The following is a 14,152-nucleotide window of genomic DNA, read 5'->3' on the forward strand; positions in this document are numbered from 1 at the left end:
ACGCTCATTCTGTCCATATCCCTGTGTCACTTCTCGGTGTCTGGAAAGAAAGGTGCAGTAGTTACCCTGGGAGGCTCAGGAACAAACAAATTTCAGTGGCTCCACACAAAATAAGTTCATTTCTTTCTCATCCAACAGTCCTGTCGTGAGGGGCTCAGGCAGGTGGTTCTCCTGCATAGGACCTTTCAGGGACCCACATCAGTGCACAAAAGCCTCCCACACCTCCATGGTCGTTCCCCAGACTGGGATTTCCATGCCAGGACTTACTTTGGGAGTCATGTCTTCCTTTCCTTCCATCCTTTCTCTTACATCCTCTGAAGAATTTCCATGATTTCAGTATCTTCCATGTGTACCATCCCTTATTTCCTATGTCTCTTAAACTCAGATAAACATTTCCCACCTTTAATAGTTTGACTTTGTATCTTCCTGCAAACCAGCTCATTCACTGCCCTGAGTGGGGCATGGTTACAGTTATTAGATATTTATTTTACTAAGATATGGGACATGTCACATCTATTTCTGTACTAGTCAGAGTGATGATGCGAATTCGTGCAAAAGTAAATAGTGCAACAGTAAGGTTGTCTCAGTGGCTTCACACCGGAAGGCTTGTTTCTTACTCTTGTGAAGTTTGATTTGGGCCAGGTGGCCCCTCACGCTCTTGTGACAGCTCTATCTGGAACAAGCAGCCTGAAAGGCTGTTGTGTTCAGAGGGGAGGGATGGAAGCGCACATGTCACTTCATTTCACAGTCCGTGACCCAGAACTGGTCACGTGGCTCTGACAAGGGAGGCTGAGGAATGGAGTGGGAGGGCATGAAATATTCAGTGAGTGTCAACCTCAAACCATACTTGGTGCTCTAAATCAGATTAAATTTGCTCTGAGCCCCACTTATCTGTCTGCTAGGAAACCATCTCAGCCATTATTGGGGATCACCTCCATTTCTTCCATAGGATTATTCAAGAATTCCAAGCCTCTGGTGCTAAAACGTGAGATTCCCTGTTCCTGCTTGTCACAATTGTGACCCTCCTCTGGCAATTCCACGTTGTTGTTGAGCACTGGTCCCAGGATGTGACTATCGGGCCGGGCTGCTCCTGGTGGGCCCTGAGCCCTCACAGAAGTCCTCCCTGTGGGCTGCTGACTCAGTATCACGCATTCCTCTATCCCTCCCTCCAAGGCTGTGAAGGTGAGTGGGACCCTGGTCTCTGCTGCTCTGCCCCATATAGTCTCATTATTAAGGGAACGCTCAACGTTGCAGTTTCAGCATTTCTGCTGCCCTAATACACCATGCTGCTCCATCCCTTCCCTTGCTGGGGTCACTAAGATTGATCACTGAGAAGAGAGCCTGGTGGGGTAAGAAAAAGAGATGTTAATAACAGTGAGTGTCACTCCTACTAACTCACTCAACCCCCAGGCTTACGGTGGCATCACTCAGCCACTCACCGAAGCCTGACTTGGTACCACCTTTGACGTTTGCCTTTCCCTAGGCTTCCCTTCCTAACGTCAGCCTGCCTTGACCTCCAAAAGGTCTAGCATTGGTCCTCCTTTTCTGTTGTCATCTGACCTTTGTTACCTCATATGCAAATGGACATCTAACTGATTTTTCCCTTTTCCAAACTGTCTTCTACATTGTTTTAGTTCATCAAAATACTATTTTTCTATTTTTCTCTTTGTAAAAATATTTAAATACACCTAAAAGTAGAGAGAATATTATAATGAACTCTCATGGACCCATCACTGAGCTTCAACAATTACCAAATTTTGCCTATCTTCTTTGATTTACAAAAATCTTCATCCATTTCCCACCCCCGTGGAGCATTTAAAAGAGCTTTTCAGGCAGCATATCATTTAAACCAGTATGCAATTGAAATCAGCAAGAACTCTGTGTTGTATAATCTTATCTAATACTCAGTTCTTGTTAAAATGTCCCCAGTTGTCTCAAAAGTATCTTTTTACCTGTGCCTTTCTTGAGTAAGAATCCAGAGTTCTCACAGAGACGGCATTTCTTTCATTGGCCTCTTAAATATCACTTAATCTACAACATGCTCACACGCCCCGTCGCTCTCTATGCCATTTGTTTGTTGGAGAAACTAGGTCATTTGTCCTCTAGAATTTCCTCTTTCTGAATTTCGTTGATGTTGTTTAACATGTTTCTCCATCCCCCGCATTTCCCGTAAACTGGTTAATTAGATCTGGAAGCTTGATTCCATTCAGGGTCAGTTTTTGGCAAGAGCCTGCATAGCTGAGCACTTGCTCTCGCATGCCGGCAGGGCACGCTCAGTGGCTGACCACCTCACGCTAAGGGGAGTGGATGGAGTCACCAGCGGCAGGGTTTCCCATCAATGTTTCTCGTAACATTTTTAGCATCTGTTCTGCCCAGATACGTTATTCCCATTGAGTTACAAATGGTATTTTTCTTTTTTCTTTTTTAAATTTAGAATTTTTTAAACAGTTCTTTAGAGACGTATAAAATCATTTGAAAATAATTCCATTTCTGGGTGATTATGTCACAGTTTGATATATGGTTAAATTCCAGGCATTGTTTATTTTATTTTATTTTATTTTCTGTTGAAGTGTAGTTGATTTACAATGCTAGTTTCAGGTGTACAGCAAAGCGATTCAGTTATGCATATACATACATATACAAATGGTATTTTTTCTAATTCAACTTTCTCAGATTTTTCTTTTGAAAATCTCTTATAAAGAAGAACTTTCATTAACTATTTGGTCATTCAACAAAAACTTGAGAATCTACCATATGCTTGATCACTACTAAACTCAGCCAGAATATAAGCTCAGAAAATAATTTTTTATATTGACCATATTCCTTAGTCTCCTCCTATGACCTCAAAGCTGTTCACTGTCCAGCCACAAACTCCCTATCTGTGTCATTCCTTATTTCTAATTATACGTCTAATTGATAAGTTGCTCAAAACTGATCAGACAGTTTATAAATTAAGCCTGCCTTCTGGGTTCTCTTTGTCCAAACCCATCCCATCCTTTAATCTTAATTCTTCTCTGAATCCTTGCTGGGTACACCTGCAGGCCCCTTCCCTGTCTCTCATGGTGCACACGTGCTCTGGTTATTTACTGACGTCTCACACACATGTATTTAACTGATGCTCATCCCTGGAGATCTTCTGGAGTTTTTCATATGCTAAGTTCTGCTCCCTCAGTTGGATGCTGAGCTCCTGGAGGCCTCTTAGTGGACTCAGTCTTATTCATTTAATAATAACATACCCCTCCCTGATATGTAAAATTTAAATGACATGAATCTTCTAAATTTGGTATAGAATCAATCTGGTAGGTTACCAACAAGTGGAATCCAAATGGTGCTGATAAATAACATGAAATTTCAGAAAGATAATGAGGTCCTAGGAGGGCAAACGATGAAAGGAATGCCCCAAACTTTTTTTCTTTTTAATGAGAGGTGCAGTTTGTAATAACAGGAAGAAATGCAGTTGAGTAGAGAGAATGTAGTATTTCATTTGGAGAATTTTTGTGAACAAATATTTCTTTGAATTCAGCCTAATCTGGGGCCTGGGTTTTATGAAGTCAAGAAAATACGGTAAATTTCTATAGGTCAGAATGAAATAAAACACAAATTTTCTTTCTGAAGTTAGCTCACAAAATAATTGAACCAACCTGGTGGCTTTTTGTTGTTGTTGTTTTGTCTTTTTGTTGAGTTGCTGAAGGAAATAGTAAGGAAATAGATCTCTAGACAGATCTCCTCTTCAATAAAAGTCGGGACTGCTTGACTGATACTGGGAAACATGGAATCTGGGAAAGCATGAGATAAGATTCCAGATGCTCCTGTTACTGGTGTTACAGAGGACCACAAACTTGCCCTCATCTTGCAGGGGTGGGGTCCTACCTCAGCCTTCATCTCTGAACCCATTGGCTTGCTAAATCATCCCGGGAAAGCCATGGCACTCACGATTCAGGCTCTTCTAGTCCAAGAGAGAGAATTCAAGCATAAAATATTTCCAGAAGTTGTTCTATTTTTCTTTAAATCAGCTAAGATAGAAATTTTAAATCTATTTTTATATATAGTGGCTAACATTTTCAAATCTCAAACTCCCAAATTTATCCCTTCCCACGCCCTTTCCCCTGGTAACCATCAGACTGTTTACTATGTCTGTGAGTCTATTTATGTTTTGTAGATGAGTTCATTAGTGTCCTCTTTTTAAAAATTTTTTTGGATTCCATAGATGAGTGATATCATATGGTATTTTTCTTTCTCTTTCTGGATTATTTCACTTAGAATGATGATCTCCAGGTCCATTCCATGTTGCTGCAAATGGCATTATTTTATTCCTCTGTTATGTGTTCTAATGCAGCCTATGTGTGTATGACTCACTGTCTTCTGAGTGGTTTCAACTCTGAGGAAGGTCTGGGGAAAGTTTTGGATCTCTTTTTGCACAGACTCGTCTCCAGATACTCTTCCCCTGTTAAGAACTGAGCCTGCATCTCTGACCTGCCCCAGTTTCCTCCAGATATAATCTTCCTCTGTCCAATCATCTTCTCTACCACCTTTGCCACTTTGCAATTAGTCACATTTACACATCCCAGGTGAGATCTTAGCGCCTTGGAATGTGTTGTGGGCTCTTGGGGACAGGATTTTCAAAGATCACTATTGAATTTCCTTCGGGGCCGTTTCCTGGCTTGGCTGGCTGGTAAGGAGGAATCAGCGCAGTGTAGGGCCCCACTCTCCTCCTGATGTCTTTTTTTTCTTGTCAGGTCCACTTTGACTAATTCTGGTTTGGGGGCTTTTCCCTTAAATTGGGTGCCTCTTGGGTAGTTGTGACTCTGGCAGGGAGATCGTGCAACTCACTGTCAGTATCGCCGTGGGGCTGGACCATGACTCTTCCCTTCCCTGGCTCCCTTCCCCAGCTTCCTGAAGGCCAGGCTTTCTCCCCAGCAGCTTGCAAATCCCCTACCCTATACAGACCTTCTCCTTTCTCTTCTACGGTTGCTTCACACATTTCCGTTGCTGATCACAACCTTTTTGCTAAAATGCCGCCATTTCTCCCCCGAGTCTTGGAAGTGCCAGAAGCTTGGACACAAGAATTCTTTTTCCCTATCTCCATCTTCTTTTGTGTATTTTGCCCTTTTCTTGGATTATTCTTCAATAGCCATAAGGAGCTGTCTTTGCATTTCTTTCTGGTATTGAATAGTGGGAGCCACAAATTAAAATAAATCAAATGATTATGGACTTAAGTAAACTTTGCATACAAGTGACTAGTCTCCTTGGCAGGAGAGACACCCCCCCCCCCCAGCAATAAATCAGATCAGTTGGTTCATCCTCACCACTGCAACTGGGCCAGTTTTCACGGCTTCACAGGACCTAGTCAACCTGTTCCCTGGGATAAAGGGTCAGTTCCCTAAAGATGCTGTTGCCCCCGGCAGGCCTCTGGCTGTGCCTGCACCTGTTACAACTGCAGGTGGGCACTAGGACCCTGCAGGTAAGTTCGGCTGGGAAGCAGCAGCATTTTACCAGCAGCATCAAGGATGGTAGTGAGAGCACGGGTCTCAGGCTGGAAGCCTGCAGAAGCTCAAGGCTCCGCCAGCAGAATGGAAATAACTGATCCTCACTGCAGACTACGGGGATTCTGTGATCTTAGAGTGAACCAAAGTTAAAGGCTACACTACAATAACTTGGCCATTTTCACACTTTTATATTTATATGGGCTTTATTTATACTCAACATGTGATGAATTTTGAAGGAAAACAGATGCAATTATGAAACACAAGTGGTAACAAAAATTACTTTAGATGTAGATTTAAGATGGGATGGCTCCAAATTATTTGCATAATTGAATTCCCAGGGATAAACTTCAATATCCAGCAGATATGCAGTGTCCTAGCAAATATATGAGGAAAAAAAAAGCTTAGACCCTGTTTGTTTTTGAAGAATTCCCATGGGAAAATCACAAAGGCTATTAAGTTCTGTAAATAATTCTATTACACAAAGTCATGCTACTCAGTGGCTAGATAAGTATAAATTTACTGAGTGTTTTAGAGGGCACTTGGTACAGAAGTAGGCACTTAAAATAATTATAAAACACACAACTCCTTGTCCAGGATTAAGTGTTTTTGTATAGACAAACGGGCTTAAAGAATATCTTGCCAAAAACTTGAATTCCTGAAACCACGGAGAAAGTCCCTGCTTTGTAATTTCTTTTTGTAATGTGCTTAATCTGGGCACATACAGAAATTTTCTATTAGTCTTACTAATAATTGCCTTTCTATATTGTAAGTGATTTTTATGATAATGATCTTTATTTTTAATGTTAGCTTTTAAAATTTTACATTTCTCTTTTCTTTCTTCTTTTTTCAAGTACACCACTGATGTTTCCAATGTCACAGATTACCCAAACATCAGAAAGAAGAAATATCTGTAATTGAAATTCACTAGGAGTATATAAGTAGTCATGTGATCCGTGGAGGACACATCGTGGTAGCAGTTTAAGAGTCTTGTGCATTTGATGATGATATTTTTAAACACTTTAATGTTGCTAACAGTTTAATAATTTTCTTGCCGTTTATTTCATTGCAAAGTATTCAATCACCAAAACAACTTCATCTTGTGATCTTTGGCCTTTTATTGTTGCTCAGTTAAATTCTTAAAAGGGATTTTTTTTTTTTTTTTTTTTTTTTTTTTTTTTTACATCTTAAATGTCAATGTTGAACTTCCACTGAGAAAATCAAGGCACAGATTGTCTTCACATTATTCAATAGGATGCCTTTGATCTTTTGCAGGAAGTTTTTTTCTTTCTTCCCCTTCATCCAAAAGGCTTAACATTCTCAAAAAAAAAGGGATATTGCACAAATGCTGTGCTCACTTGCCAGCTTTTGGATGAATGAAAATGCTAACGATTTAGTGAAAATGGTAACAGTTTCAAAACTAAAAGGGGAGTATTACTAGCAGAACGGCCCATCTCAGATTTGTCAGAGAGGAAAAAAACAAAAGTCCATGAAAAAAAGAAAGAAAAAAATGAAGAAAGGAAGTAAAGAGGAAAGAAAACAAAGTAAAAGTAGATGTTGCTAGAAGAGCAGTTGTTTTGTATGTTGTTGTATTTGCTCTTTAGCAAAATGCAATACTGAAAAAAACGTAAACAGCAAATGTCAGGGAAGAGGAAATAAATGCACTTGAAAGACAGGGAAGAAAGCAAAACTGTTTAAAAGTTCGTACATTCAATATTCTGATTTTTCTCCCAACAAAATAAATCAAAAGAGTCTCACATTAGCTTAGTATATGTTGGTTTATCAAGTTTAGTTCTAAAGAAAGAAATCAGCTTTCTTTCCTTGTTTAAAAGTTTTCTGTGTAATCTTTCTAGGAAAAATTGTAGGAAAATACCACGCACTTCTGTTTTAAAATCTCTTACTGAAATCAAAATAATTACCAAAATCTCAAGGTTTTTTATTCTTAACTTCAAAGGATATAGAAACAAAGAGAAATAAACAGTGAGGAATATTTTGAACTTACGGATAATATTTTCTAAAAATTCTTATGTCATTACCACATAATACTGGAATCAATTCTAGGAAAAAAATCTTAAGGAAACATATTAACCTTTGAATTAATGTCAAAGAAACTCCCAGGGTAGTATGCTTTCACAAATGACCATGTGTTGACCTTGAAAAATCTTTGTATGAGTGATTTCAGTTAGATAGGTTTTTCATTTCTTTCTAGAAATGAGATGTTTGGTTTTTTAATATGTGTGTGTGTGTAATTATAGTTTCTGGCCAAATTATACATTTCTGGACTGATTGAATATTTGAATTCCATTCATTTGCCATATGGTTAGTGAAGGTACCTGAAGATACCTTCACCCTTTTATTATTGCTATCATGGCTAGAAAATAATGAAAGGTTCAAAGAACCATAATACACCTGTTTTCAAGTTAATACAATTATGTAAATTCTAAACATGTAAGATACTTGCATCTTTAAAATATCTTTTTCTTTTCCTATTAAAGGACTAAATTGGTTTCAAAGTCAATACTAAATAGGTATTTTCAAAATAGTAGCCAAAAATCAAATTCCCAGCTTCTGAAATCTGAATGTCACTACATCTCACTGTTACTGTTACAATCGGACCTAGCTTGATTTGGGGCTGTTTCAGCCCTTAGCACTGATTTGTATGAAGAAAGGCTCTCGGTGGATTTTACGCAGTTCCGCTTTCATTTTTAAAACTGACCTTGGTGTTGGTAACTCGGAAAAGAATTAGAGGCGCAGTGACTTCATAAAGAGGCTCTTTTGTTGCTTACAGAACCACATCCCTTTGTGTTGGGTCTGCAGTTGGTCCTCTTATCGCAGATGCCTTGCAGCAGCAGCAGGGCAGCAGAATTCGAGGGACCTTCTCTCCTATTGTTCAGCGTGGTGTTTGTGAGAGGGCGGACTTCAGGAGGCGCTGATGGTGTTAAGGACCAGAAGAAGAGTTTACGTGTTATCGCCTATTCTTGGAATGAAGTGGGCCTCTCTCTGCCATTAAGAGGAAAGGACTACACAGGGCCACCGACATCTCTGCAAGGTACTTTCTCTGTGTGTGAGTTTGCATCACTGACTTGACTGTTAGATCTGTGTTCAGAATGACCCATAACGTGCGGGGGTCTTTAGATGGGGAGGAGTGGGCTCCAGAGCTGATGCTGCAGAGAGCTTTCCAGCCGTGGCTCACAGACAGAGAAGCTCATGCAAATCTCCATCCCTTTAGTTCAGAGCAAGAGCTACATTTGACGGCGACCGGCTGCCTGAAGGCAGGGCGGGCAGCTTGGTTTTCATCCCTCCACGTGGCTAACCCTAGGGGAGCATTCTGTAAACATTAACGGGGGAATTGACTGAAATAGATAAAACCATCGTGAAAACACATTGATGTATTTTCATGCTTCATGCTCATATGCTAAGAGAGCCACTAACGCTTAATACTTAGTTGTGTGTTTTGTGTTTACCATGCAATGTCAACAAGACCTTGTTTTCACTGGAGTCAGAAGCTTCTGGGTACCTAAGTGGCTTTATCGCTCATCTCCTATCTTCTGTAGGAAGTTATTTTAGGTATTTATTCTGATAGTACCAGAATAGTTCTCTGACAACAAAATATTAAAACTAAGGCTCTATTTTGCTGAACAACACAGCATTGTGTCTGAATTTTTATTCCACAAAAAAGAGTTTTTAAAGATTAAATGTCTATTAAACCACATAGTAAGTAAATAGATATTAAGAAAATGATGCAGAAGTCTAAGTAATTAATACTTAAGAATGCTATATCTGCCTACTTCCCACAGGCTCTCTTTTTTCATGGGGAGGAAGGGAAGAAAGAAGAGAAGAGGAGGGAGAAAGAGAGAAGGAGGTGGGCAGAGGAGAGATTGTTCTTCATTAGGAAAGGACATGCTTTGTATGATGTAAGCTCTCCAATTCATCCAAAGTGGTCTCTTTAGAACAAATCATTGTAGAGAGAAATTTGGTATGAAGCCAACCTGGCCCAAAGACTCAAAACAGACCTCCTGTGATGATGGGTCACTGATGACAATACCAAGTGAGAGAGATCCCCATGAGTGTGGGATGGGCTCTGAAGCACCTTGACCACTTACGTACTATAAAGCTGATTGTGAGTCCCTGCTCTTACAGAATGGAGAAACTGAGTCCAGTGCTAAGTAGTAAAAAAGTCCACACACTATCTGAAGCTGCTCAAGTCACACTCATTCCTATACATGTTATGAGGTAGCCAGCAAAGGAGCTGAGCAAAGCTAAAGAAAAAGGGATCATTAAGAAAGTGTTAACATTTGTTTGATAAACAAACTCCGGGGCTGTACAGCATAGTTACACAAATCCTTTGGGGAAACTTCTGAATTGTAGGTAATACTTTAAAATTCCGCAGTGGATGGAGACCACAGTCTACCCTATTTTCTAAAAGACTTTGGGAAGTGTAGAGCTGCCCCAAAGAAGAAAGACAACGGTTGGACACTTTTGCCTCTCTCCCAGCACCAGTATAGCTTCCTTTTTTAAGTCAAGAGATGGTTCGTGCTCACAGACACCAGACTGGAAGACTGTTAGTGCCTGCGTGACCTGAGGAGAGGCTGGCCTTCTAAACATCTCCGTTCCACCAGGATGTCCAGCTTGGCCAGGTTGTAACTAGACATGAAAGGGGATCCCAGGTAGCACTGGAGGCTGAGTATTCAGGTATGGTTCTTTTTCTCCTGACCTGATTTTTGTTTGAAATACATTTACTTGCTTTTGGAAGATTGGTCACTAAACTACTGACATTTCCCCTTTCTGACCCCAAATTCTGCTTTTTGATGAAATCACATTTCCCAGAAAGACCTTCCTGAGCAAGCCCACTCACGTTCCTTGGTTTTTAACACTGAAAGCAGTTTTACAAATTGTATTTTTAGATACTGAGACGGACCACACTGCATCAGTTCACCGAACTGGAGACACCAGGGAGTGATGCTTTTTGCTTTGACCAGAGAATATGATCAGTGATGCTGGCCGCCTCCAGGATCATCTCTGCAATGACAGGTGCAGGGATTCCTGCTGTTTGAACCAGATGGTGATTAGAAAGCTAATAAAATATCCTCTGGCCAATTTAAGCTTTGGACCTTGTTGTGTGACTATGCACTCTGAAGGTTAACCTCACGTGTCATTGTCAAAATGTTCTTTGATTCTATAAAGTATGTGTAAAAGGCACTTTGGTGAAACACAGTATATTAATAAATACCACATTCTCCCTTCACCATCTGAATGATATTTCTCCGGATCATTTATGGATTCAATACTGCAAAACATCTAGGCTCAGTTCTTAGAGAACATTGTCTTGCAAATGTGAATCTAACTCTACGGCATTTATCATCAAAATGTCACCAACCCTCTCATTTCCCACAAATGAGCACCAATAAAGTATATTATCATGCAAGAACTCTACTGTTTCTCACTATGTACCAAAACAGAGCAGTCTCTCTTCAACAATCTTTTCCAGGCTCAACATATTCTTTGGCTTAATTTAAAATTAAATAAGCAAATAAAACAAGAAGGGTCTGACAAAGATGAGGAACAACCCAAATCCAAGTTAGTGAGTTCCCTTCCCTTGGTTTTTCCTTTCACTCTCTCTCAAGGAGGAGAAAAGGAGATCTGTGGGTCGAGCCAGCCTTGGTCATAATTCAATGCTGTCTTCACCTGTTAGAAAACTTGTCACAATAAACAATGTGTTTATCATTTTTTCCAAGCTACAAGTTAAAATCTTTTTAGTAATAAACTGTTACACAATGAATAAACAATGTGATAATTGCACCTTCAAGATTCATACTAACATAGCAACAAGAGACTCCTCTGAAGCTTCTCAAAGAGCCTGTTAGCACCGCTGAATAGGATCGTTTCCACGTGGAAGAGAAAAGGCCTCGGATGTGAAGTGCATTCCTCCGCGCGGTCCATCTATGGCTTCGCGGACCTGTGGCTGCATAGTTGATGCCTTCTGGGCAAGAGGAAAGATGTGGTCTGTGGACCGGACTTGTCCTTTGATGCATGAACGAGTTGGACAGAACTCGAAGTTCACTAGTACAGTCAGATCCTCTGAGCAGCTTTGTCACCGAAGTCCCCAGTTCTCCGAAGCAGTTGGGTTCCTAGGTTTTCTCCTGGGCACTGGAAGAAAAGGCCGAATCCCGCCTGCGGTCGTCAGACCTCAGAGCTGTCGCTGGGGTGGCCCCGCGGGCGCATCATGGGCTCGCTGCTGCCCGCGCCCGCGGGCTTCCTCCGGGCGCGCCTCCCGCGCTTGGACACCATCACCGCCGCCACGGCCGTGACCCCCACGGCCAGCAGTCCCGCCGCGACGCCTCCCGCCACCGTGAGCAGGCGCACCTCCGAGCCGGGGCTGCCGGGCTCCCGGGCGAGGACGCCGTCGGGGGGCACCCTCCCCAGGGGCGGCCTGCCTCCTGCTGGTGCGGTCCAGGGCGATGTGCTGGATGTTTGTCCCGCGGTTGTTCTCGGCGCCGATTTCCCACGCCGGCGGCGGCGCGCTCCTGATCTGCCTCCTCTTCCTGCTCCGGGCGGCTGCCTGGGGCGTCCCTCTGCTCCCCAGAGAGTGGTATCGGCGCTCCGCGCTCCGCTTGCCAATGCCCCGGTTGGCGTTGTCTTTGGATCTCACCGTGTAGATGGTGTGTATGTACCATTCTCGGCCCAGCGCCACCTAGAACACACCGCTCTGTTCATCAGAAAATTGCATACTGTGCCAACCTAAAAACTCGCGACTCTTTGCAAGAGAAACGAGTGGCAGAGCTAATAAACAATAATTTAATTTAGTCTGCAGAATTAATCTACCTGAGATGTTTACGTGTGTAGATGTGTAAGGCTTTGCGTAAAGCACTCCAGAATACTCTGCGCAGCTCTTAAGGGAGCATGTGCTGGTAAGTGGTTGGTAAGCTATGACTTGTCAGAGCTGTAGGGAACTCTAGATCACACAGGCTAACTTACTCACTTGAAAAATTAGTAAATGACACGGTTACAGAGAACAAACTAGCGGTTACCAGTGGCGGGGGAGGGGGGACGTCCGAGGGACAAACCACTGGGTGTAAGACAGGCTACAAGGATGTATTCTACGACACCGGGAATACACTCAACATTTTGTAATAACTGTACATGGAGTGTAACCTTTAAAAATCGTATAAAAATTTTAAAAACTGAGTAAATGAGAACACGTAGCATGAAGTGACTGCCCAATGTCCCTGAACTAGTTAGTCTCAGCGGCAGGACAAGAGCTCAGACCTTCTGCAGCTCAGGACTCTTTCCCAGTATGGCTGGCTGCATATTTACACAGAAGGCCATGGAAAGGTCAGTTTTTCTGCTTTTCCAGGGTCTGTGAAAAGAAGGCATTTTCTTACGGCTCCTTGACGCCTTCAGGATTTCGGAGAGGTCAAATGCTTTGAGAGTTAACAATAAAAACAAAAACAAAATTTAAAAAAAATCATACTTCAACTTCTTGCTTGGAAAAGATTCAGAATAATAGACATGCTTCCTCAAGCTTCCCTCTTTTGGCAGAATAAGGATAACATATTTCTCCAGCCCATCTGGTCTGGACAATTTTTAGTAAATAACCTAAAAGATGTACTTGCTCCCCCAAGGATTCACATCCTTGTGAATACATCTCCAAATCTGTCTCATTTGTCCGCTCGGTGTTGTGGTCTCCTGGGTCTCCTTCTGCCTTCTCTCTCTAGCTTTGGGCTCTCTATCTTGGTCTATGAAGTCTTTAAGAATGGAGATTTCTGGGCTGTGCACAATTGTTTTTCTGAGTCCAGCAGTTCACACGTGATCACTCCAAGAACAGTGGTCATGAAAAGTCAACCGAAAGGAGGTTCTGAGTAAGAAGGGCGGGGTTCCCAAGAATCATCAGATTTAGATTTAGATTCTCGGCTGAATAAGGGTCTTCATGACATATAGACTTTACATAATATTAATATCTGAATAAACATAATAATAGCTAACATTTATAGAATATTCACATTAACTCCGTGCATTATTACGACCACTGCCTTCTACATATGAGATGGCTGAGCCTTCAGACGTGAAGCGACTTGCATGTGGTTACCTAGCTGTTGTAGTGAACGTGTCATTGGCTCACCTGAAAGAGTGGAGTTGAGTCAACTTTAAATCCATCAGATCCAGGCTGATTCACTAAGAGAACAGCTTCCGGGTCATCCACGGCCAGTTTGGCATTAAACAGGACATTTCCAAAACTGGTGGCTTGTGTCTCTGGCTGAGCTTTGTCCTTTAGACAATAAGGAAATGAGGATTGCTGCAGCTAATTACTGCCAACTTTTGCAAGCGCCGAAGGTTTTCCTAATTAGTTTTGTGCAAGTGACCATTACCATAAAATGTCATTTGGTTTCATTCAAAAAGATGCTCTTGTTTAAAAAGTCTAAGACAAAACTGCTTAACTTTGAGTATCTACCTAGTTCATTGTTTGGGTCAAAGCACTTACCACAATTTTAAATCTGTACAAGAGTGAAGGAGAATCGGCCAGGCAGCCATACTCTGCATTCGTTGGACTATATTTGGGAACATAGCCGTCCGCTCCGGTGCACAGGAACACCTTCTCAATGCTGCAGTAAAAGGAATCTCCCAGATTCTGGACAGGATCCACCATGACCCGACCATAAATGGTATCACCT

General features: G+C 41.8%; 1 protein-coding gene across 1 annotated transcript in view; it reads right to left on the reverse strand.

Moving 5' to 3' along the window:
- Positions 1 to 6,591: 6,591 nt before the first annotated feature.
- FREM2 (FRAS1 related extracellular matrix 2) overlaps positions 6,592 to 14,152 on the reverse strand; it is a 136,071-nt gene continuing 128,510 nt past the window's right edge. Inside the window, 4 exon segments of the mRNA XM_032496265.1 lie at positions 6,592 to 11,915; positions 11,917 to 12,174; positions 13,603 to 13,749; positions 13,963 to 14,150. Of these exon segments, the coding sequence (XP_032352156.1) occupies positions 11,664 to 11,915; positions 11,917 to 12,174; positions 13,603 to 13,749; positions 13,963 to 14,150 (845 nt within the window). The 3' untranslated portion in view covers positions 6,592 to 11,663.

This window comes from Camelus ferus, chromosome 14 (genome assembly GCF_009834535.1).
Source record: "Camelus ferus isolate YT-003-E chromosome 14, BCGSAC_Cfer_1.0, whole genome shotgun sequence".
Lineage (NCBI taxonomy): Eukaryota > Metazoa > Chordata > Mammalia > Artiodactyla > Camelidae > Camelus > Camelus ferus.